The following is a 19,842-nucleotide window of genomic DNA, read 5'->3' on the forward strand; positions in this document are numbered from 1 at the left end:
AAATGGTAAATGGATGTGTACTTATTTAGCACTTTTTTAGTCTTTCATACCTCTCAAAGCAATCAATCACTCACATCTCATTCATACACTGACGACAGAGAAATCTACACAAGGAGACCATCAGTATTAACTCATCTCATCCATTCAGACAGGAGTAATTTGGGGTTCATTCCCTTTCTTAATGACACTTTGACATGGGGATGGGGTATGAACCCCTCTACAGCTGAACCACAGCTGCCCCAGTAAAAATTGAATTCAACAGAATTATATTATCATACCAGAAGCATTTTTATTTTTTTTAAAGGGAGATTTTTGTTCTCTAAGCCAAGCAGCCGTGTGTTGCGGGTGTTTGTTATGGTCTCATAGTGGCCTACGATATGTGCTAACTAGAAGTGAAAGAGGTAGCAAAAAACAGTCTGAGTGCCGTTCCTGACTCCATGTCGAATACTGACACAAGAAATAGGGAGCAATCTCCCAGAGCTATGCTCTGTTGTGAAATGATTCCCCCTGCCAAAATATTAATTAATGTTTCATAAATTGCTCAAGCCTGCATTTAGCTCTTCATAACAACAAGGATGCCTGTGCCAACCAGCATGGAAAAAGAATCATTCAACATTATTATAGGCTACTAGTTTATTAATATTTAATATGAGGATGTGCTGCCCACTCTGCTTGAGTGATGACATTTAAACCCTTAAATGCATATGTAGGGGATAAAAAGTTTTACTGGAATGAGGGAAGAATCAAAAATGTAAAACTATTGAAGGTAGTGCAGCCTTTAAAGAACATTGGGACTGAAAACACAAAAAAAGCAGAGCAAAATATAAAATGTTGTGTGTATGGAAAAAAATCCTGAAAAAGGAAAGATTTTGCTTAAAGCACGAAAATCATCAAAATGTAAAAATTGTATTTCTGTTATAGAGACCATGACAAAGTAAAACTTTTGCTTCCGACAATAAAAATAATCAAAAAAGTAAAAATGTTGCTTTTGATGCAAAAATCTTGAATAAAGTCAAAAATGACGTGGAAATAATGAATCAAGTTAACATTTTGTTTTTTACGCAAAGATCATGACAAAAGTAAATATTTTGCTTCTGATTAGAAAATCGTGAAAAAAGTCAAATATTTACTTCTCACGCAAGTTTCATGAAAAAAAGTAAATAAATTGTGACACAAAGTGTTGGAGATTATGTGGCGTTGATAAAACTGACCATTTCCTCGTGTTCTGGGGTTGTCCATCCATTAGTAGCTACTGGCAGGAACTTAAGAAGTGTATGGATAAAATAATGAAGGTAAACCTTCCACATACATTTGAGGTATTATACCCAGGGAAATTGGACATCAATTTTACAAGATTTGGGGATAGACATATTTATAAAATAATGCTGCTAGCAAGCAAAAAAGCAATTACCAGAAAATGGAGGAAGAATGAGGCACCTAAGGTTGAGGACTGGGTTGAGGTAAGACAATATATATATGTGATGGAAAAGCTAACTTTTTCTTTGAGACTGGAGGTGGACAGATTTAAAATAATTTGGGGAAACTGGATAGAGTATATAAAACCAATTAGGTCAGATTTTATCTGAGATGTACATCTTGGATAACCACTATGTCCTGGGCATCATTTTATTTGTATACATGAAAAGGTACGTTCATTCCTTATTTATAATTAAAGTAAAAGACTGAGGAAGTATTTTCCTTTCTTTTTTGAGTGTGATGCTTAAGTAATTAAGAAAATGTATTTGTAAAAGAAAAGAGAAAAAAACACTCAGTCATTGTGTACCAAATGTATCGAGAGTGTATGGTATAGTGTTCAATAAAAAGAAAATTTGAAAAAAAAGGAAGAAAGAAAGAAAGAAAAAAGTTAAAAAAATTTCTTCTATTACAAAATCGTTGGCTTAAAACACGGAAATCAGGAAACAATTAATAATTTTGCTTCTAAAGTGAAAATCATGAAAAAATAAAATATTTTTGTATCTGACGCAAAAATCATGGAAAATGACAAAAAGGTTGCGTCAGATACGAACACATATATATATATAATCATCTTCTGGCGAGTACTTTAATTTATTATGATATATAATTATTTATACAGTCTATGAGCGAATCCCATGAATAAAGTAAAACGTGAAACTTTTCCCAAACAGTAAGTTTTAAACAACTTATTTATCCAGATGACTTCAGGAACAATGGCTGTAGAAACACGTTTTCCAGAGTTGTGATTTCTTGGGTGAAAGGAAAATATTTATTCAGTCCTTCTCACTGCAAACGCTCCCAGTCCAAAGTCCAGCCCAGCCGCTCACACACAGAAGTGGGCTGGCTTTAGACCGGTAAAGGGGCGGAGTGCACCGAAGAGTCAAACAGATTATACACCTCCGGTTGGAGCAGCACGGCCAATGGAACACTCCTGAAGAGCACACTTTATCATGAAAATAATAACTCGAGTGGAAGAAGGTAGAGCTTCGGAATAATGCAGCACACTTTGAAGAGCGGAAAGTATGACATGGATATTTGAGAGTGAATCAACAACCCTTTCAACAACATGACCCAGGTTTTAACTCCTGGTGTGCACTAAGAAGAGGGGGAATCGGACAAACCGGTGATGATTTTCCTCTGAACTACTCTGTTGAAAACTTGGATTGAGCGTGGATTGATGCAGAGTTGTGCGCAACGATGGCAACTCCCTCGCACCCAGAGACCAGGAGGTTTACGCGGGGTCTGGGGAAACTTGGCACGGCGGCTGAACTGAGGCAAAGCGTCTCTGAGGTGGTGAGGACGTCCGTGCTGATAGTAAGTACACACCTAGGCAATTCCCCCTTACCCCCCTCCTTTCCTTCTTCTCCTCCTACGCCCACTCTTCTTCCTTAATACCATCTGTGCCAGTGCAGTGTAAACACCTGTGGACTGTGGATTTTAGGCACATTTTCAGCCTGACACACAGAAGTGAGAGTGTAAGAGGGTGAATGAATGGAGGTGTGTGCCTGTGACAGAGATAGCCAAGGAAAGGTTAATTTTACCCATAAAGTGTACTTATTCCGAAAATATGTAACATGAACCTGTTAATTCCATCTAAGAATACTTATTGTAAGCACTGATGGATGCACTGTTTGATCTCTTTCTTTCACATGTACCTGTTTGGCTCAGTTGTGTAGGAGCACATGTGGGCTTTCTGGGTGAAAACAACACGTGATATTTTGGATTGAGTGACCACGGCCTGTACTTATGATGAGCAGAGGGGCGGAGAGGGTGATTTGGTGTGACTGAATGAGGTTGTGTTTGTATGACAGATGAAAGATGTACAGACGAATGGAGGCATTTTAAATTTAGAATTTGTATGTTTTAAATGACCATAAACAAACCCCTCTTGTTTGTGTATTAGCTACAAAATTTGAGCTTTGTTAAAATATCCAAATGTGCTTAACTTTCATTTTCTCCAAGTGTCTTATTTCCTGTAGAGAATCAGTGCGTGATGAAGGTGTTTTGTACTCAGTGTCATTGAGGGCAACACTTTGCACTGAGATGACATAATACTGCTTATAAGGGAAAGCATGTGGCTTTAGTTTCATGCTTAAGACACACTTACAGTGTCCAGTGACAGTGACATAATGCTGGATTGGACAGTGTGCTTTAACAAACATCTGTGCATCGGGGTCCTCTGTATCAGCTTTCTTCAGGGCTCAGGAGGAAAAAGAAGTCAGCCCCTTTTGTTTTGCGTCCGTCTGATTGTTCCAGCTTTCCTGGAAGAAGTTGCTAGGTAACCGAAACGGACACCGTCCAGGCTCTCTGTCAGGGAAATGGAATCCTGAGTCAGGATCCCAGACATCCAACCACACCTTCGTATTATTTATTCATTTTCGCTCTGGTGCTCTGCCAGAGACGCCGGAGGGAGAAGAGCAGAAATGGATACAAGAATGCACGTTGGGAAATCGACATGTTTGAGGAGGACTGAACTGACATGTAGAAATTCTGAGAATGACTCTTTTTGTGTCATCCAGCAGTTTCTTTTGTTGACAAACCTCTGGGCCAAGATGAGCATTGATGGGCTCAGAAACTTTAGAATGAAGAGGCTGGAGGAGGAAAGTTTAAGAGGGGGAGGGTATTTGTAAAAGTGGGTACAAGTTTAAAAGATAACCCATAGTTAACTGTACCTCACTAATATTTAACATTACAGATCAATTCCAAATGACCAACTAAAATAAAACCCTTAAAAAACTTGTCCTTCCATTCATGTTGGTGTGCCATGACTTCTATGAAGACACCCAGACTGACTTTTGGTCATTTTGTGTCTTTTTGTTTACACTTGCACCTTTTTGTGGTTGTTTTGTTGTATTTTGAGGATGCTTTTGATCACTTTGTGTTTGATTTGCATCTCCAAGTGGTCATTTTGTGTCCTATTATTGTAAGGTTCAGTCTTTCCAGGGTGTTTTAGGGCTTTTTGTGGTTGTGTGGTATCATTTTGCTGTCATTTTTCATCACTGGTTGACCATTTTGTTTCCCCAAATGATAAGCCTCAGTTTTTGTGGTTGTTTGGCAGCACTTTGTGAATATTTAGTGTCAGTCTGTTGTCATTTTGTGTTGATTTGTGCTTGCAGTCATCCTTTTTGGTCATTTTCTTCTTTTGGTTGTTCTGTGAGCAGAAAAATTACAGAGGTTTTTCTCTATGGACCCTGAATCTTCACCTTATGGGCCTTTTAACCAATCCTTTCATTTTGAACTCCTCACTTTTTCAATGTTCCTGCATAATCTGACTTCAGCCACATCCCTGCATCTCCTCTGGATACGAGAGCTGCAGAAGTCAACGTATGTATTGCTGAATTCACGTGCTTGCTGAAACATCTCAGTGGGACAAGAATGTGAGTGCATACAAGACGCCTGTCCACGCAGGCCATAATTAATTCCTCCATGAAACATGTAAATACCACAGCAGAAATAGAGGGATCTGTTCCACAGACATAGAGGGGATTGTAGCTGTTGTCATTCATTCTGACTGTTGTTTCAGCTTTTAACACAATTTTTTCTATCCATCTGAATGAGCTGAAACACTTTATTTAGGTTATGATAAACTTCACAAGTAGTCACACAGATCCAATCACAATTCCTCAGCTCTGTGTTGGAGTCCATTGCTCTGTGTTACTCTTTATCTCTCTGCAGTTTGTGCATTTTGGTGAAGGCACACTCCAGCTTGAGCTTCTTTGTTTATTGTTGAAGTGGAGAGCAGAGAGGTTTGTAATAGGCCAGGCCCTCAGCTGAGTTATCCCTCTGTTTCCCCACACTTCAGGCATGCTGGAAACACTATTAGCTCCATGATGGCTGACTGTCGTCAGCTCTGAATTTGTGGAGCTGCTGATGCACAACCAGGACACTCACCTTTCACTCTTTATTTCATGCAGAATTAGTCGAGAAATGACTGAGTTTGTGAGAAGCATTGTGATGTTTTCAACCTGTCTGCAGCGTCAACAGAGTGTCAATGTAAATGTAACAGCTGATAACTATATAACAAATCAATGCTGGTTGGAAATGTTTTGTTAGTGTATACAGTGTATGCAGCAGCTGGAGGGCAGTTGTGTAATTGCAATCAATAGTCCTAACTGCCCACCACCTAATGGTGATGTATTCAAATCCTCAGTGTTCCTGCTACATGACTGACCCGAGAGCGCTGTGCACCAGATGGGTGTCATTAAGTAGGAGTGATGCCATCAACCACCCATTGCCTGCACACACACAACTGACTCAGAGGGGGAAAGTGAAGCTTTCATGTGATCTGCAAAGATTCACATTAAAATATTGACAACATGCACAACTACAAACATAGCATGTGAGCACATGTTGCTTCTTGGCTTAGTTTTGGGATTACACATTGTTGGGAAAGTCCCATATGCAAGTTTAATTGCTTCCCTGTGTCTCTTGGGGGTCTTTGTGCTTGTTTAAGTGGATCATTTCAATGCTTTTTAAAGTGTTTGGCAGGTGGACAGGGTTTTGTCTTCTGGTTTTAACCCAGTTAGTGTCACATCCTACATCGACAGGCATAGACCAGCATAGTTCACTTATTCTCACTTGATGCATCTGACAATCTCTATTCCTCTTCCTTACCTGTGCAACTTCTTCATGTGACAAGCTCGGCTGTGTTTTGATAGGGCGTCACATTTGGTGAGGTTGTTGCACAAACTTTGTACTTGCATGATGTCATACAAGCCCTACTTCCGTCATCCCCTGGATCTAATCAGACTACACCTCTGTGTTTTGTTAACTTTCCTAATATGCTGGAATATCTCACTAAGAATACCTCAGGTGGGTGTGTACTCTCCGCATTTTTCCGCGATAGAGTCAGGGACTTTTCTTATTTTTTCAAATTTAGCTGTGACAAAGCATGCTCCTTCTTTGTTTCTCTGCACACTTTTGTTAAGTTGTATTCACACATGCCCAGAAACTTTCATTAACATCCCCAGAAATGTTGGGGTGTGCTGCAAGTTTGAAGGCAAACAACCAAAATTCTCACCCCAACTCTACCCAGACTTTATCCTGCCAGTCATATTACAATCTACCAAGTCCATACCCAGCAGAGCTCCAGATCCACCATGTAGAGCTGAGGTTGGTTTTGATAAAGACAGGTCAGCCAACCTGCAAAGAAAAATAAAGAAACTCCCTGCTGCATGTTGTGTTCTTGATAAGGACACTGTTTGCTGCCACATATGTTACCTGACACAAGATTACAGGCCTGTCAGTCTTCAGAGGCCTATACTGCTTGACCTCTCTGTCTGTCTATCTGTTTGTCTGTCTTCGATGGTATCAGTCTAAAAGCATTCATGCGCTGCCTTTGCAGCCATGATGGTAAATGGTACTTTACAAGCACAAACCCAGGGGGGTGGAGATGGAGAGCAGATGAGTTCTCTGAATGGGTCAATAATACATGAGGGTGCTCTAGTAACCAATGCACCCATTAGGAGACACTCACTCTCTCTACTATACTGAGGGTTAGACAAACCCACAAATTTGATGCTGTTTGGTTTGGTACAAAGTTACATAACGTTCAACCACATAAAAGTATCTGTAATATGAACACATGAAGCAATGCATTTTTTTTCCACAGTTTTGATGATGTTGTGTAACGGCAAGCAGCTCGCATGGAGATTTTCAAACTTGTCTCTCCCTGCCAGAAATTATTTTTCCTCAATAGTGAGTCAAATATGCTCAGCGGCCAGTTTGTTTGACACACCCATTCAAAATGAATGCACACCCCTGCAGTAAATCCCACTTATGTGGATGTGATAATGTCCAGTCATTGTTGAGGCTGTCTGAAAGAGACCTTAATTCAACTTCATGATCAATTTAAAGAATGTGGTTTACAAACTAAAAACTGCAGGGAGGAAAAAAACTGCCAAAATCTAACTACAGTGTACAGGTGGATGTGGTCAATTGGGTCTGTTACCATCTATATGTCTATATACCAATGACAATATATCAAATGAATAATGTGCCCTCATTTCCACTTATTGTGAGATTTGAAAGCCAAAAGACCGTCTTGATAAGTGCTGACATTGACACAGTGCGCTGGTTCAGCCAAGGTATGCACACCCTTTCCACTAACTGACGTCACACCCTCTCCACTTTCTTTTCCGTTCCATTAACCAAAACAAGCATTTAACTTACCAATGAAACGTTGACCATCCCTCAGGTCAGTCCAGTCCACAGCAGAAAAGATTCTTCTGTTGATTTGAAGCAGGCACTTATGGCTATGGAAAGCTCATTGACCCTTGTGTTAGTGTTTGTTACATTTTCTCCCACCATTCCTTCTCTACTCAACCAGTCCAGAATTCTGCATAAGCCTGCATTTGTCAACAGAGCTGTCAGTCATGATGACACTCCCCTATTTTTAAAGTCAAATAATTACTTAAAACTTAACTACTTAGCAAAATGAGCACTTAGACAAACATCGGCATTATAAGAAGTTACTATAATGACGGAAACCATGTTTCTCTCATGTGTATTTCAATTTTAAAATTTGACCCCTCTTTCGTCAGTTAACATGACCAAGGCTGGGTTTATGGTCTATTCTGCCACCAGTCAATAGAGGGAGATCAAAATATTTTGCCTTCAGAGACAGTGAACACATATGGCGTCCATTTTGGCATACTGTCTATGGTCTACCCCTACAAGAAGAAAGAAGCAAACAAAGTTGGCTGCTTTTTCTCCATCATCTGTTACACAGTGTAAAAATCATGCACTTTTGACTTCTACCATAATATAATTTGTTCAAGCATTTCTGCAAAACTGGCTAAACAAACATTGAAAAGTAAAGTCAACATGGAATAACAAAAGCTGCAGTTTCTCAAGTGTTAACTTGAGGCTGGCTCCAAAGGCCTAGGAAATCCCATCAGAACCCTTACAAAAGTACCCATCTTTGAAGCAGCATTAGGGCCTGTGTCCACTAACAGCATTTTTTATGCTTGCAGAATCTATTTTCTATACAAAATCAGTGCAGTTAAGTGTTTTCAGCACCTAATGTCTTAAGTGCAATCCAGCCCCCAGCGTCATTTGTTTCTTGTTGCTTTGCTTACAGCTCTCTCAATTGAAAATGGTTCATATTTTAGATCGCACTGTGCTTGTCATTGTCAGATCTCTATCATCGACCATTCAATATTAAGATAGGGCAGGACTTCTGATTGCAACTTTGTCAACAACAATAGGGGAAGTCTATGCAGAGAGACTAACCACACTTGGTTTTTTAAGGGTACAAGTTCCAGGTCAATAGAGCAACTGCTAAAATTGTGAAAGTTTCGGTCACATAATTTTGCTTTGTTTGTTTTTTACAGCATACAGAGCGTTTTAAGAACACACTTTACTGGGCAATATCAAAGAAAGCAGAGGTGCCACTGTGAAGAGAAAAGCACTTTGACATTGAAGACACAAGCGCTGTCAGCGCATTAAATGCAGTCAGTAGACACAGGCCCTTTAACATATTCAAAGCCTGGTACAACACATGTTTTGGTTGATATACTGCATATTTTTATTTGTAACAACTGTAAGCCTGGATATAATCAATCTTTCTTCATTATATTAGGCTAAGACTGAGGTATGCAAAATTCTGCATAATCAGGGGCATGGCTTATGTGACTGACTGGTTTGCACATTGCAGTGTTTTGCGAGGCAGCAAGGCAATAGTTGCAACAACGCTTCTGATTAGAAGCTAGTTTTTTCAGTCCTTTCAATATGGCAACCACCATCTTTCGGCTTCAGAACACCACTTCAGCGGTGAGTGACATCACTGAGACTGCATTAATGTGTAATACAGTCTCTGCAAATTACCCATAAGCAGCAATTCATTGCTTGTAGATTGAAGAGAGAGTGAGAAATGAAGCATAACAATTGGAACACACTTTAAATGTGTCTCCTTTTGGTTCGGACATGCCTTTTGGCAGTTGTGGTTATTATAAAAAAAAGATTTGCCTCTCGAGGATCCTGAAGTCAGAGTGGGTGGCATGAGAGAATTACTCAACCGATCACACAAAGGTTGAAATAATATAGAGTACTTCAAAAACTGAAAGGATTTCCTCCATCCAGCCCTGACCGACTCTGGTTAAGTCACACCACTAAATACTGTAGTAGCAAAGCCAAGTCAAATGATCCGATGGCTAGACAGAACGGTTTTCCGTCCAGCAGGAATGAAAACTGATTTAATATCATGGACATGAGTTGAACTTGGCCTGTTTATCCCTTTGGGACAAGCTGCCTTTCTGTGTTTTTTATTTAACAAGCCTCTCATTGTGTCAGGGTGTATTTAACCGCATGTCTAAATAAGTGTCGATTATACACGTTGAGCCAAGACAGAATCCTAAGAATTGGTTTGTGGTCACATTGTGAGATTATTTAACTATTTCCTTGCACAAAGGGAGAAATGTGTAATCTGTGTAATCTGCAATCCATTGATTCTTGGTTCAGTATTTTCCCCCGTGGATCCAAGTCTATGCAATGACTCTATGCTTGTTATGTAATTTTATTTTGGCATTTCCATGACACACATGCAGTTTTAGTTTGGTACTCCACTCGTTTCTCTTCTTTCAGAACAGGAGAAAACTCTTTGCCATCATGTGCTCGGTCGCCTAAATCTTTCCATCCTGCTTGCCTGAACAGGAAGTGCCCACTTCTTCCTGTCCTTCATCTTATTGTGGGAGAGCAGAGGCCCGTCTTTTCCTAGATAGAGCTGGTTTCCTGTGGCTGCATTTGGGCTGACCAAAAGTTTTTAAGGCAGGACTTGCAGTGAAACCGCCCACTCTGTCTGAGCGTTCTGCCTGATAGAGCAGAGTTGTTTTCATACACAGGAGGGGTTACCATAACAGAGAGGCAGCTGATGAAGAGCCTGGGCTGTGAATGTTTTCCTGTTAGCAAGTACAAGGCACTCTGGGATTTATTTTACAATGACCTCCTCAGAACATACACAGTCCTCTAATAGAGTATGACTCCAGTATTCACAGCTCATAAGGCAGTTATGTTTCCTTTTTGAACATTTTTCCTGGAGGTGAATTTTATTTTGAAGGCAGAAATTAGACTTCTGAGATTAAAACAGTTTGTAATGTTTTCTTTTAAGGATCTATTTAAGAAGCCTTGCCTGTCTTGATCCCTCTCTTCCATATTTACAGCACATCAAAACGACTCAAACATTGAACAGCAGACACATACATCTGGCAATGGAGTCTGACTGCAGCATATTATCATCAACAGCTTAGCAATCAAGCAGAGTTTTGCTTTGCCTCCTTCCTCAAAGGCCATTAACATTGCTATTTTTGAGTCAGCAGGGCACACACCTAAGTGCAGCTGTGGAGGATGAACTGACTTGCGATCAGTTTGCTGTTCGTTCCCCTGTGTGAGTATTATGTGGTTAATCCAGTTTGCCCTCCTCTGTAAACTGATAAAAACTCAGGCATCCTCTTCTATGATCTGATAGAGAACTAGAAATGAAAGGAACAGGATTGGCTGATCACAGGATGCACAAAAGACTGCTACATTTATCTTGGGTCTCTTTATTTAGGATGTTCCATTACTACTTTTTTCTTTCCAAAGTTGGATACATGAATTTGCAAATTGTTCATTAGCCAATTTGATACCATAGACTAAAATATTTTTGATGTGCCACTCTGTGCTATGTCTCCTGAAAATCATTGAAAAGACACAGATTCTTAACATGGAGCTCATTTATTATAAACTCCATGTCCAATTGTCTCATCCAAAACCTAAAACAAGAGGAGCTCCTAACTGCTTTCTATTCAGAGTAGTTCTAACTTGTACTATCCTCTCTTCTGGCAGTGTTGGGTTTTTTTGTTTTTTTGTTTTACTTTTTTTTTTTTATTACACAAAATTATAATACAGCAACACAACACTTACTGGACAAGGTCTAACACACACTGATACACAAACTAAAAGAGAAAAACCAACAAATATACAAACAAATAAACATGTGATAACCTACAACAGGACAAGACTTAGGAGCAAGGGGTGGAGCGTAAATATTGTTCAGTGTATAGATAAAGAGATAGAAAATTGAAGGAAAAAGAAAAAAAAATGTATACATTCATGTTCATTCAAAAATTGACTGGGTTTAAAACTCAAGTATCGATAGGAGTCTATCAGTACTGGACTGTATTCATGGTGATTGACAACTTAAATCTTTAGAATAGCCATCAAGGCATTTTATCTGTCACTGATAAAATACATTTCAAAGAGCCTCTGTGGCCACTGCCTGGATCTACAAGTGCTGATGTTGCTTGCTCCATAGATATCATTTCCAAATAATCTTTAAGCCAGCTGTCAATATCAAAACATTTTGGTTTTCTTGCCTTCCAGTTCATTAAGATTGTCCGCTTCACAGATAGAAATGCTAACGTGATCAAGTGTTGTAATTCTCTGGAGGTTACTCCATCTATCTTGTCTCCCAGTACGGCCACTGTGGGACATAATGATATATTGACATCAAATATTTTGCACAAAAAAACCTTTACATCAGTCCAGAACCTCTGGATCTGTGGGCAATGCCAAAGTTGATGCATTAGTGTTCCCATCATCCCACAGCCCTGCCAGCACAGATCTGAAACATGAAAATTCATTTTCTTCATTTTTTGTGGGGTGATGTATGGCCTCCACAGAATCTTCATTTGGATTAACTTGTATCTTACACATTTTGACAAATAGTTTGAACGTCTCAGAATTGCTTCCCATTGCTCTGCTGTGAGGGGTACGCCCAGATCTTTCTCCCATTGAGGTAATACAGGTGCATGACAGTCAAAACAAATGTGGCACAATAATTTATACGGTTTAGAAACTAGCAGTCTGATCTTTAAAATCAGATCATTTTGCTGAGTAATGGCATTAGCTAACTAGCTTGTCAAGTCATTCTGGCTTGAAATGCATCCAAACTGCAATATTGGTATCTCAAAAACTTTAGAGGAATTGCCATGAAAGTTGGTACAGACCTTCATCTTCACCTCAGGCTTATTCTTACAATGTTTGTGATCCTCTGTTGTGTATTTTCTGCCTAATTTAAGATTGTTTTGATGGGGCTCAGTGCATTTAAGGTCAAGGCTCAGTTTGGTTGAACTTTTTGCAGATTAATCTGGAGGAAAACCAGAGCATCATGCATCACTGGGCTTTGTGCAGCTAACCAATTGGAAATAATTGATTTGCTCTTTTCATTGCTGCCCTTAAACCTTATGTGTAAAAGTGCAGTAGGTTGTTTTACACTGGTATAGTAATTATATCCTAACAATGATTCGGCTGCTTGCATCCAAATACAGTAATTAATTTCTCAAACAAACTGACTGATTCTCTACATCTGAGTCTGGCAAGGGAGTGCAGGCCTCTGCTGTGAAGTTCCCATAAGCCTTAAGCTGCTACATATGAATGGCGCCATTACAAACAGGTCTTCACATGGCCCAGCCCACTCATGAACAAGTGATTGAGAGAAAATCATCAAGTGTAGGAGGATACTGCTCTGCCTTGCAGTGATTCATTGGCTTTGTGAGAGACCAGTCAGAGTAAAAGCCACCGGGTGAAACTGGTCAAGCAAAATCATCACTCTGCACACGTGAACCAGCCTACAGATTAAGCTCATCGGATTAAGCCCTGAAAAGCAGCACAACACTCCTGAGTAGAGACTGAACAGCACATCCATGTTAGTGGACGGGAGAAATGTCTAGAAAGAGTAGACGAATGACTAGTACTTTTCCTTTTATGTCTTGTGTGTGATTTCTTAGATGCATTTTCTCTCTGAAACTCCTTAAGCTGTCCATAAAAGTTACATTTTCTACTGCTGCTAACTTGTAATTGTGGTAACATGGCTGCCACTATTAAAGTAGCAATTGAAGGGAAAGCTGTATGCTAACACTTTTTACCATGTCATTATTTTTTCCACTCAAAGGTATTTTGAATCCCTGCTAATGAAAGGATTTGCCTTCTGTCCTTGGTGAGGGTTCTTCAGTATCAGATTCATTCAATTATTTGGCATAAATTGCATGCCAGTATTTTCAGCCTTTTGACAACCTTTTGCATGTGTTATAAAAAAGGTCCATAAACAAGCAAAAACATGATGGCTTGAGTCACAAAATCGTTGAATGTGTTTTTATTTGCAAAAACAAGTGAAACCCAAATTCTCTGGAACAAACAAAAGAAAAAATTAATTAACACAAAATTCCAGCGTTAAACCAATATTACTCATTGAGAGCTACTCTCAGGCTCTCGGAAAACATGGTGGACAGAGGCGTTTAAGGGCTTAGCCCCTCCCTCTGGACCAACCAACTTTTAGGAGCAATTAACTCTTCTGTACCCAATATATCCAACCACCAACTCATCTTACCTTAAACACTTGTGTTACACTATATCACTAATCAATTCTCCCCAAAATACCCTTCATAACCCCCCCAGTTCATGAGTAAAAGAGATTTAACCCCTAACTATGCTCCACATGGTTCCTTCCATCATTATCACACCTGGGCTCACTCTCCCCTCCCCCCATAAAAGGAGGCTGCACCCTCAGCTCCTATTCCAACACTGCAGCTGTGGAGGAGCAGATCAGCATGGTTAGTGACCAGAACATGAATAAACAGATAACCTAAACAATCTAGGAGTGGGTCTCTTTTTAAAGAACAATTGATTGTTATAGTGCGTGCACTCACCACAACAATCACGGGGAGAAAAAGTGTGTGCGTGTGTCCAGGTGTGTGCGTGCCTGACCATGTGCCGTCCACAAGTGACAACACCTTTGTCAGCATGTAAACTCATAAACTTTTAGCAATGCTAGCCATCACTTTTGTCAAATTAAAACATCTTTAAAACCATGCATCCTTAGAACAGATAACAGATGGGAGGAAAGGTAGACCAGCAACTCCCATGTTTGTCAAGGTAAAATCAATGTTTCTATCACTAGAGTGTAATGGCTTTGAATACAGCTGTCTGTGGTTTTAAAAACATTATACTCCAACACAAAAAGGGAAGGGAACCTTCCTGTCAGACCTTCAGAACAACAATTAGGGCCAATTAGGGCCTTTTAAGTGGCATAAACAAGCACTTAAAGTGGACATAGTGCATTAGCCCATTTTACTTTAAGATTCCACCAAGGTTGTAAACAAAGCTCTGCTTTTGCTGCATCTTGAGGCTTTTACACTGAAACCCACAACATAGTAATACGGGTGTCCCAATGTATGATTTTACATTATGTTGCAATGCTGTGGAAGCTCAAGACGCACAACAGGAGGCTAACACACATACTCACACTTAGACGCGCACACACCTCTATTTAAAATTTTTGCACAACATTACTGACTTTGTAACAGTGGAAGTGATGATACCATTCAGAGCTTTTAAAGTTGTTCATCATCACCTCAGCGGTAGTATTGGAGTCCATAAAGTACCATTTTCTAAAGATGCTATCATAACATTTTAATCTGAGGCTACTTCTTCAGCTTCATTCTACCAGCGAGAGCAGCTAAACTCAATGTAATATTTACTGAACAGTATATTATATGGTCTTTGTAAGCGAGCTAGCATTCTAATTATACATGCCTTCATGTTTGTTTTCTGTCACTCTCTCTGTGTTACAGATGTGACTGCTGAGATTAAGTCTTGAATGTACAGCCCACTCTCTTTAGGTTAATCTGCTTTGAACACCGTATCTTTCCCCTTGAGCGCTCTGGCTTTACCCCGTTGTAGTCACTGACCTCCCATTCACACCCTTTATGCACAACACAACAGGATCAGCGCCTGTCGGATGTGGAGTTACACAGAGGGATGGATTAGCATACAATTAGTTTCACAACACCTAGCTTCCTGTTGTTAGATTTGAAGTAAAAACCTATAGATAAATCTCAAAATTGAGAATACTGGTGTGTTTAATATGTAGTTAGTTTTTCACCATATTGAAAACCACTGAGGAGTATTTATTGTAATAAGGACTGAGGGCCCCTGTGAAGCGTTTTGGAAAGAACTTAAAATTCCTGCTCAGCACTGTTGTCAGACTATCAGGCAGCTGAGATGAAAGTGAAAGTACTGGCGCTGTAATCGTCCATCTGGGATTCCCTGGAAGTTTAGGGCACTTATTTAAACTGACTGAAGCAGCGGCGGGTAAATGCATCATTATGTAGGTAAACTGATAAAAGTCAGAGGCTCCTCAATGTGATGTTGAACGCTCCCACTGATGTTTTCCCTTTTTTCCCACAGTGCATGCTGTTAGCCTAATTAAACAGAGTCCACAAACTCTGCAGTTCTCATCGCTCACTCTTGTGGCTTTGTGCAGAGTGCAGTGTGTGGATGGGACCTGCCACAGCCAGAGGGGATCAACTCTAATGACTTTTCACCAGGCCATCTGCATAGTTGGCATTCCTCACTCTGACACACTGTAGGCCGGCGAGGGATAAGGGGGAGGGGCTCGACCTACAGGAGGCGGGCTTCGAGTTGGGTGGTTTACGTCACACCTTTGGATATTTATATAGACCTGTTTTGTTTTGGAAGATTAGACACTTTTCGCATGTTAAAACACTTATTATTTCCACTGGATGATTTGCTTGAACTGGTTGCCACATAAAGTCCAGCATTCAAAACTACATTTAAGCAGAGCGCATCAAAAGCATATTTATTTGCTGATGTCATCCATGTTGCTGATTCATTGTAATATAACGGTATAGTCAGAGGTGCACAAAGTACACAGCTTCATTACATGAGTCAAAGTACTGACACTCCAGGTCAAAGATTACTCCACTACAAGTAAAAGTTGCTGAGTCAAATTATTACTTACTAGAACAGGAACAACCAGAGGATAAAAACAGCAACTAAGTTACTACAAGCACGGATTACTTTGTTTAAAGTGTTCATCTGGAGTAAAACAAATGTGTAGTTACAAACCTCAACATGCTTTCTCAGGTTGAAGTTTGTGTAGGGTAAACAGTGCCAGCATTTAAAATGAAACAAATCATTTGAAAAACCACATGGGCTTAACAAAACATGCTGAGCCTTCCACCTGGGGTGCTTAGGTAGAGAGAAAATTGTCATCCCCCTCTGCCGAAGCCTTCATTATCTCCACTACATGAGCTGACTAATCTGAGTGACATTTGCTCTACATTCAACCATGGAGGTGTACAATGTACAGGTATGGCAACACCACTTAGACAAGTCACACGTAGAACTGCATGAACACAATCTACTGTCTTCAGATCACATTTTAGAAAATAAAAGAAAACTCATCAGCTGACTTCAGAGCAAGAGTAGGGAATGACAAGAACATACACTATATGGACGAAAGTATTTGGACGCCTGGCCATTTCACCAACACGGATTGTTAGACATTGTATTCTAATCAAGCGGCAACCTCTGGTCTAAAAATATGAGTCCAATGCGGAAGTGCTTAAAACTGCAGTTCATCGAGGATCCGCTTGAGGCTGCCTCGGGAAGTACCGGAAACCACATACACACCAATTCAAAAAGCTGATCTTTACAGCAGAAGTAAACATGTTTACAGCCTGGTACAAAAGACGAGTGTAGTCTGAATAGCTCATTTCTCGATCGGCACACACTGTACGGGGATTTTTTTCTAACGTGGAAATTTCGAATATATTGAGATTACGAGTCTTCCAATGAGAGGCACAGCTGCCTGCGAAAAACACTGTAGCTGTTGGCTAGGAGGCTCCAAGCCCGCCTCTTTACATCACAATCACTCGACAGCAGCAATATGGCTGCTGTCACCGATTGGCTTCAAAACAGCGCTTCAGAAACAGATGGGTGACATCACGGATCCTACATCCATATTTTATACAGTCTATGATTCTAATACATATACTTTGATATGGAGTTGGTCCTCCTTTTGCCGCTTTAACAGCTTCCACTCTTCTTGGAAGGCTTTTCACAAAGTTTTGCAGTGTTTCTGTGTGAATCTGTGCCCATTCTTTCTGTAGAGCATTTATGAGGTCAGGAGCGGATGTTGGACACGAAAGCCTGGCTCATAATCTCCGTTCCAGTTCATCCTAAAGGTGCTCGATGGGGTTGAGGTCGGGGCTCTGTGCAGGCCAGTCAAGTTTTTCCACACCGAACTCATCAAGCCATGTCTTTATAGTCCTTGCTATGTGCACTGGGGCACGGTCATGCTGGAATAGAAAAGGGCATTCCCGAAACTATTGCCACAAAGTTGGTAGCATAGCATTGTCCAAAATGTCTTGGTTTTCTGAAGCATTAAGATTGCCCTTCACTGGAGATAAGGGGCCTGGTTTAAATACCTGAATTCAATAATATACAGGTGTGGCAGAATACTTTGGTGTAGATAGAAATGTGGTGGAGTCAATAGTACAATTTGTCTTTCAAGTAGAGTAAAGTGTATACCTTTCCCAGGGAATTATTACTCAAGCAAAGTACAGATATGATAGGCACAGTACTCAATTAAATTCACTTTGTTTCTGTTTACCACTCATGGTTTTACTGATGCATGAAGCTGGCGTTTTAGGACGCACTATTTTCTATTTTGCAAAATCTTCCATCATCCTGACAGCAGTCCATCAATGAAATGCTCTAGAGTAAATGGGAAAAATTTGGCTTCAACAACCTAAAGCTAACAAACTAGTTGAAAAAAATACCAATTCAGTATTTAGCAGGAGCCGTCTCTTGTAAAAAGGAATCTTGATGACTTGCTGGATTTGCCCATTCAAGAAAAATTTACATGAAACACTGAGCTCCTCTTTTTTTTTTTTCTTTGGAAGCTGAAACAAGTCCATTGTGCACTCTCTACCCACAAAAAACAAATGAGTTCTGTTTAAAGTCACAGACTCAATGAGATTTGTGGTTCTTTATTTATAAAATATTCCTTCGTCTGCTGCTTAAATAGCTGACAGTCAGAAAAGTAAGAGCGAGACAAACAGTCAAATAGCTTGAAGGCATAAATGAAAGTCTTCTGCTGTAGGAAATACTGTGACCGTGGTAATCTGTGTTTGGTTTTTCAGTCAAAGCTGGTGCATACAGTAGAGAGAGAGCTCTCCTGGAGGATTTGTTGTTGTTTGCTCTCTGTTTGTTTAAAGGGATTTAGCATCAGGATTGTACTGATTGTGCACTATGCAGTACAGCGTCCATAAATAAAGTTAGCTGTGTTGTGTTCATGGAGGAGCAGTCTGTGAGTGTGAAGGCCTGCTCTGCTGAACAGAACAATACAAAAAGATCCCAGAGTGTGATGAATGATGAATCTTTCACCATGCGTTATGTGCCATGGTGTGCCCTGAAACAGACAGGCTGCATGTTGTTGAAAATTATACACAAGCAACGCCACGTCCCCTGTTCCTCACCATGCACACCGCTGTGCAGATAAACAGCTCAGTATCCCTGACTTGACTTAATCTCCTTTTCATGTCTCCACTCTTAAACGCCTAACAACACCATCCCCCACTCACATAGCACGCTTTCAGATTCACTACACCCATCTAGATTAGCCAAGAAACACTCTGTGTTTCTTCAAAAGTATAACACAACTGTTTGTGCTTTTCAAAAGTGCTTTTCCAGGAATACCCTCCTTTAAATATTTCATTCTCAATACTTTCACGTCACAAACAAAAGCCTTGGATTGTTTATAATCCTTGTCTTTTGGCTGGCATCTTTTCAAGAAACTGACGTAAGACTCAAAAAATGTCAAATCCATCTTTGTTGCTATAGTAGCAGTACTGCTCAAAACAGTATTACCCTGATCCTTCAGGCACGTTAAATCCCAAAAAATCCAGCAACAGAGACGGGATCAGCAGAACGTAATGAGGTTTTTTATTGTTTGTTTGTGCCATGACAATGAAACATGAGTTCTACTGTACTTGGTGTGCTGTCCCTGACTACAAATTTGCCTTTTGAACAGACAAAATATGCTGTTCAGTATTAACTGTCCAAGTCAAGCTGCTCTGAAACTATGAGGTCTTCCAAAATGGGTTTCCTCCGTCAGGAAGGGTGGGGGCTTCAGCGAGCGGGGTGCTGGGCACAGATTTATTAGCTAACTGAGGCAGTGCCAACAAAGTGGAAGAAGTTTCTCAACATATTCAAAGCCAATCCTGAGTGTGAGGCAGTCCAAATAAAAAAAAAAAACAGTATCGCAGTTGATAGATTAAAAAAAGAATGATAATAAAGATTGATAAAATAAGAAGCCTAAAGCTAAGTGCTGATTTATTTTAATATGTAAATGAAGGGCAGTGTTATTCCTGTTTTGCTAACAGTACATTTCCCCTGATTAATCTACTTAATTAAAGTACTTGAGGCACTGTGCGAATAAGAAAACAAATGCATACTCTGTGATTTCATGTTTTTGATTTTCCTATATGAGTAAGAGATATTTAAAAACTCATTGATGCTCCA

The 19,842-nt window shown here is 40.0% G+C and overlaps 1 protein-coding gene across 1 annotated transcript in view; it reads left to right on the top strand.

Moving 5' to 3' along the window:
• The first annotated feature begins 2,325 nt into the window (after window positions 1-2,325).
• The window catches only part of LOC117820029 (dedicator of cytokinesis protein 9-like), a 92,644-nt gene continuing 75,127 nt past the window's right edge, over window positions 2,326-19,842 (top strand). Inside the window, exon 1 of the mRNA XM_034693648.1 lies at window positions 2,326-2,790. Coding sequence (XP_034549539.1) covers window positions 2,674-2,790 — 117 coding nt within the window. The 5' untranslated portion in view covers window positions 2,326-2,673. The remainder of the gene's footprint in view (window positions 2,791-19,842) is intronic.

This window comes from Notolabrus celidotus, chromosome 10, assembly GCF_009762535.1.
Source record: "Notolabrus celidotus isolate fNotCel1 chromosome 10, fNotCel1.pri, whole genome shotgun sequence".
In the NCBI taxonomy this organism is placed as follows: Eukaryota; Metazoa; Chordata; class Actinopteri; order Labriformes; family Labridae; genus Notolabrus; species Notolabrus celidotus.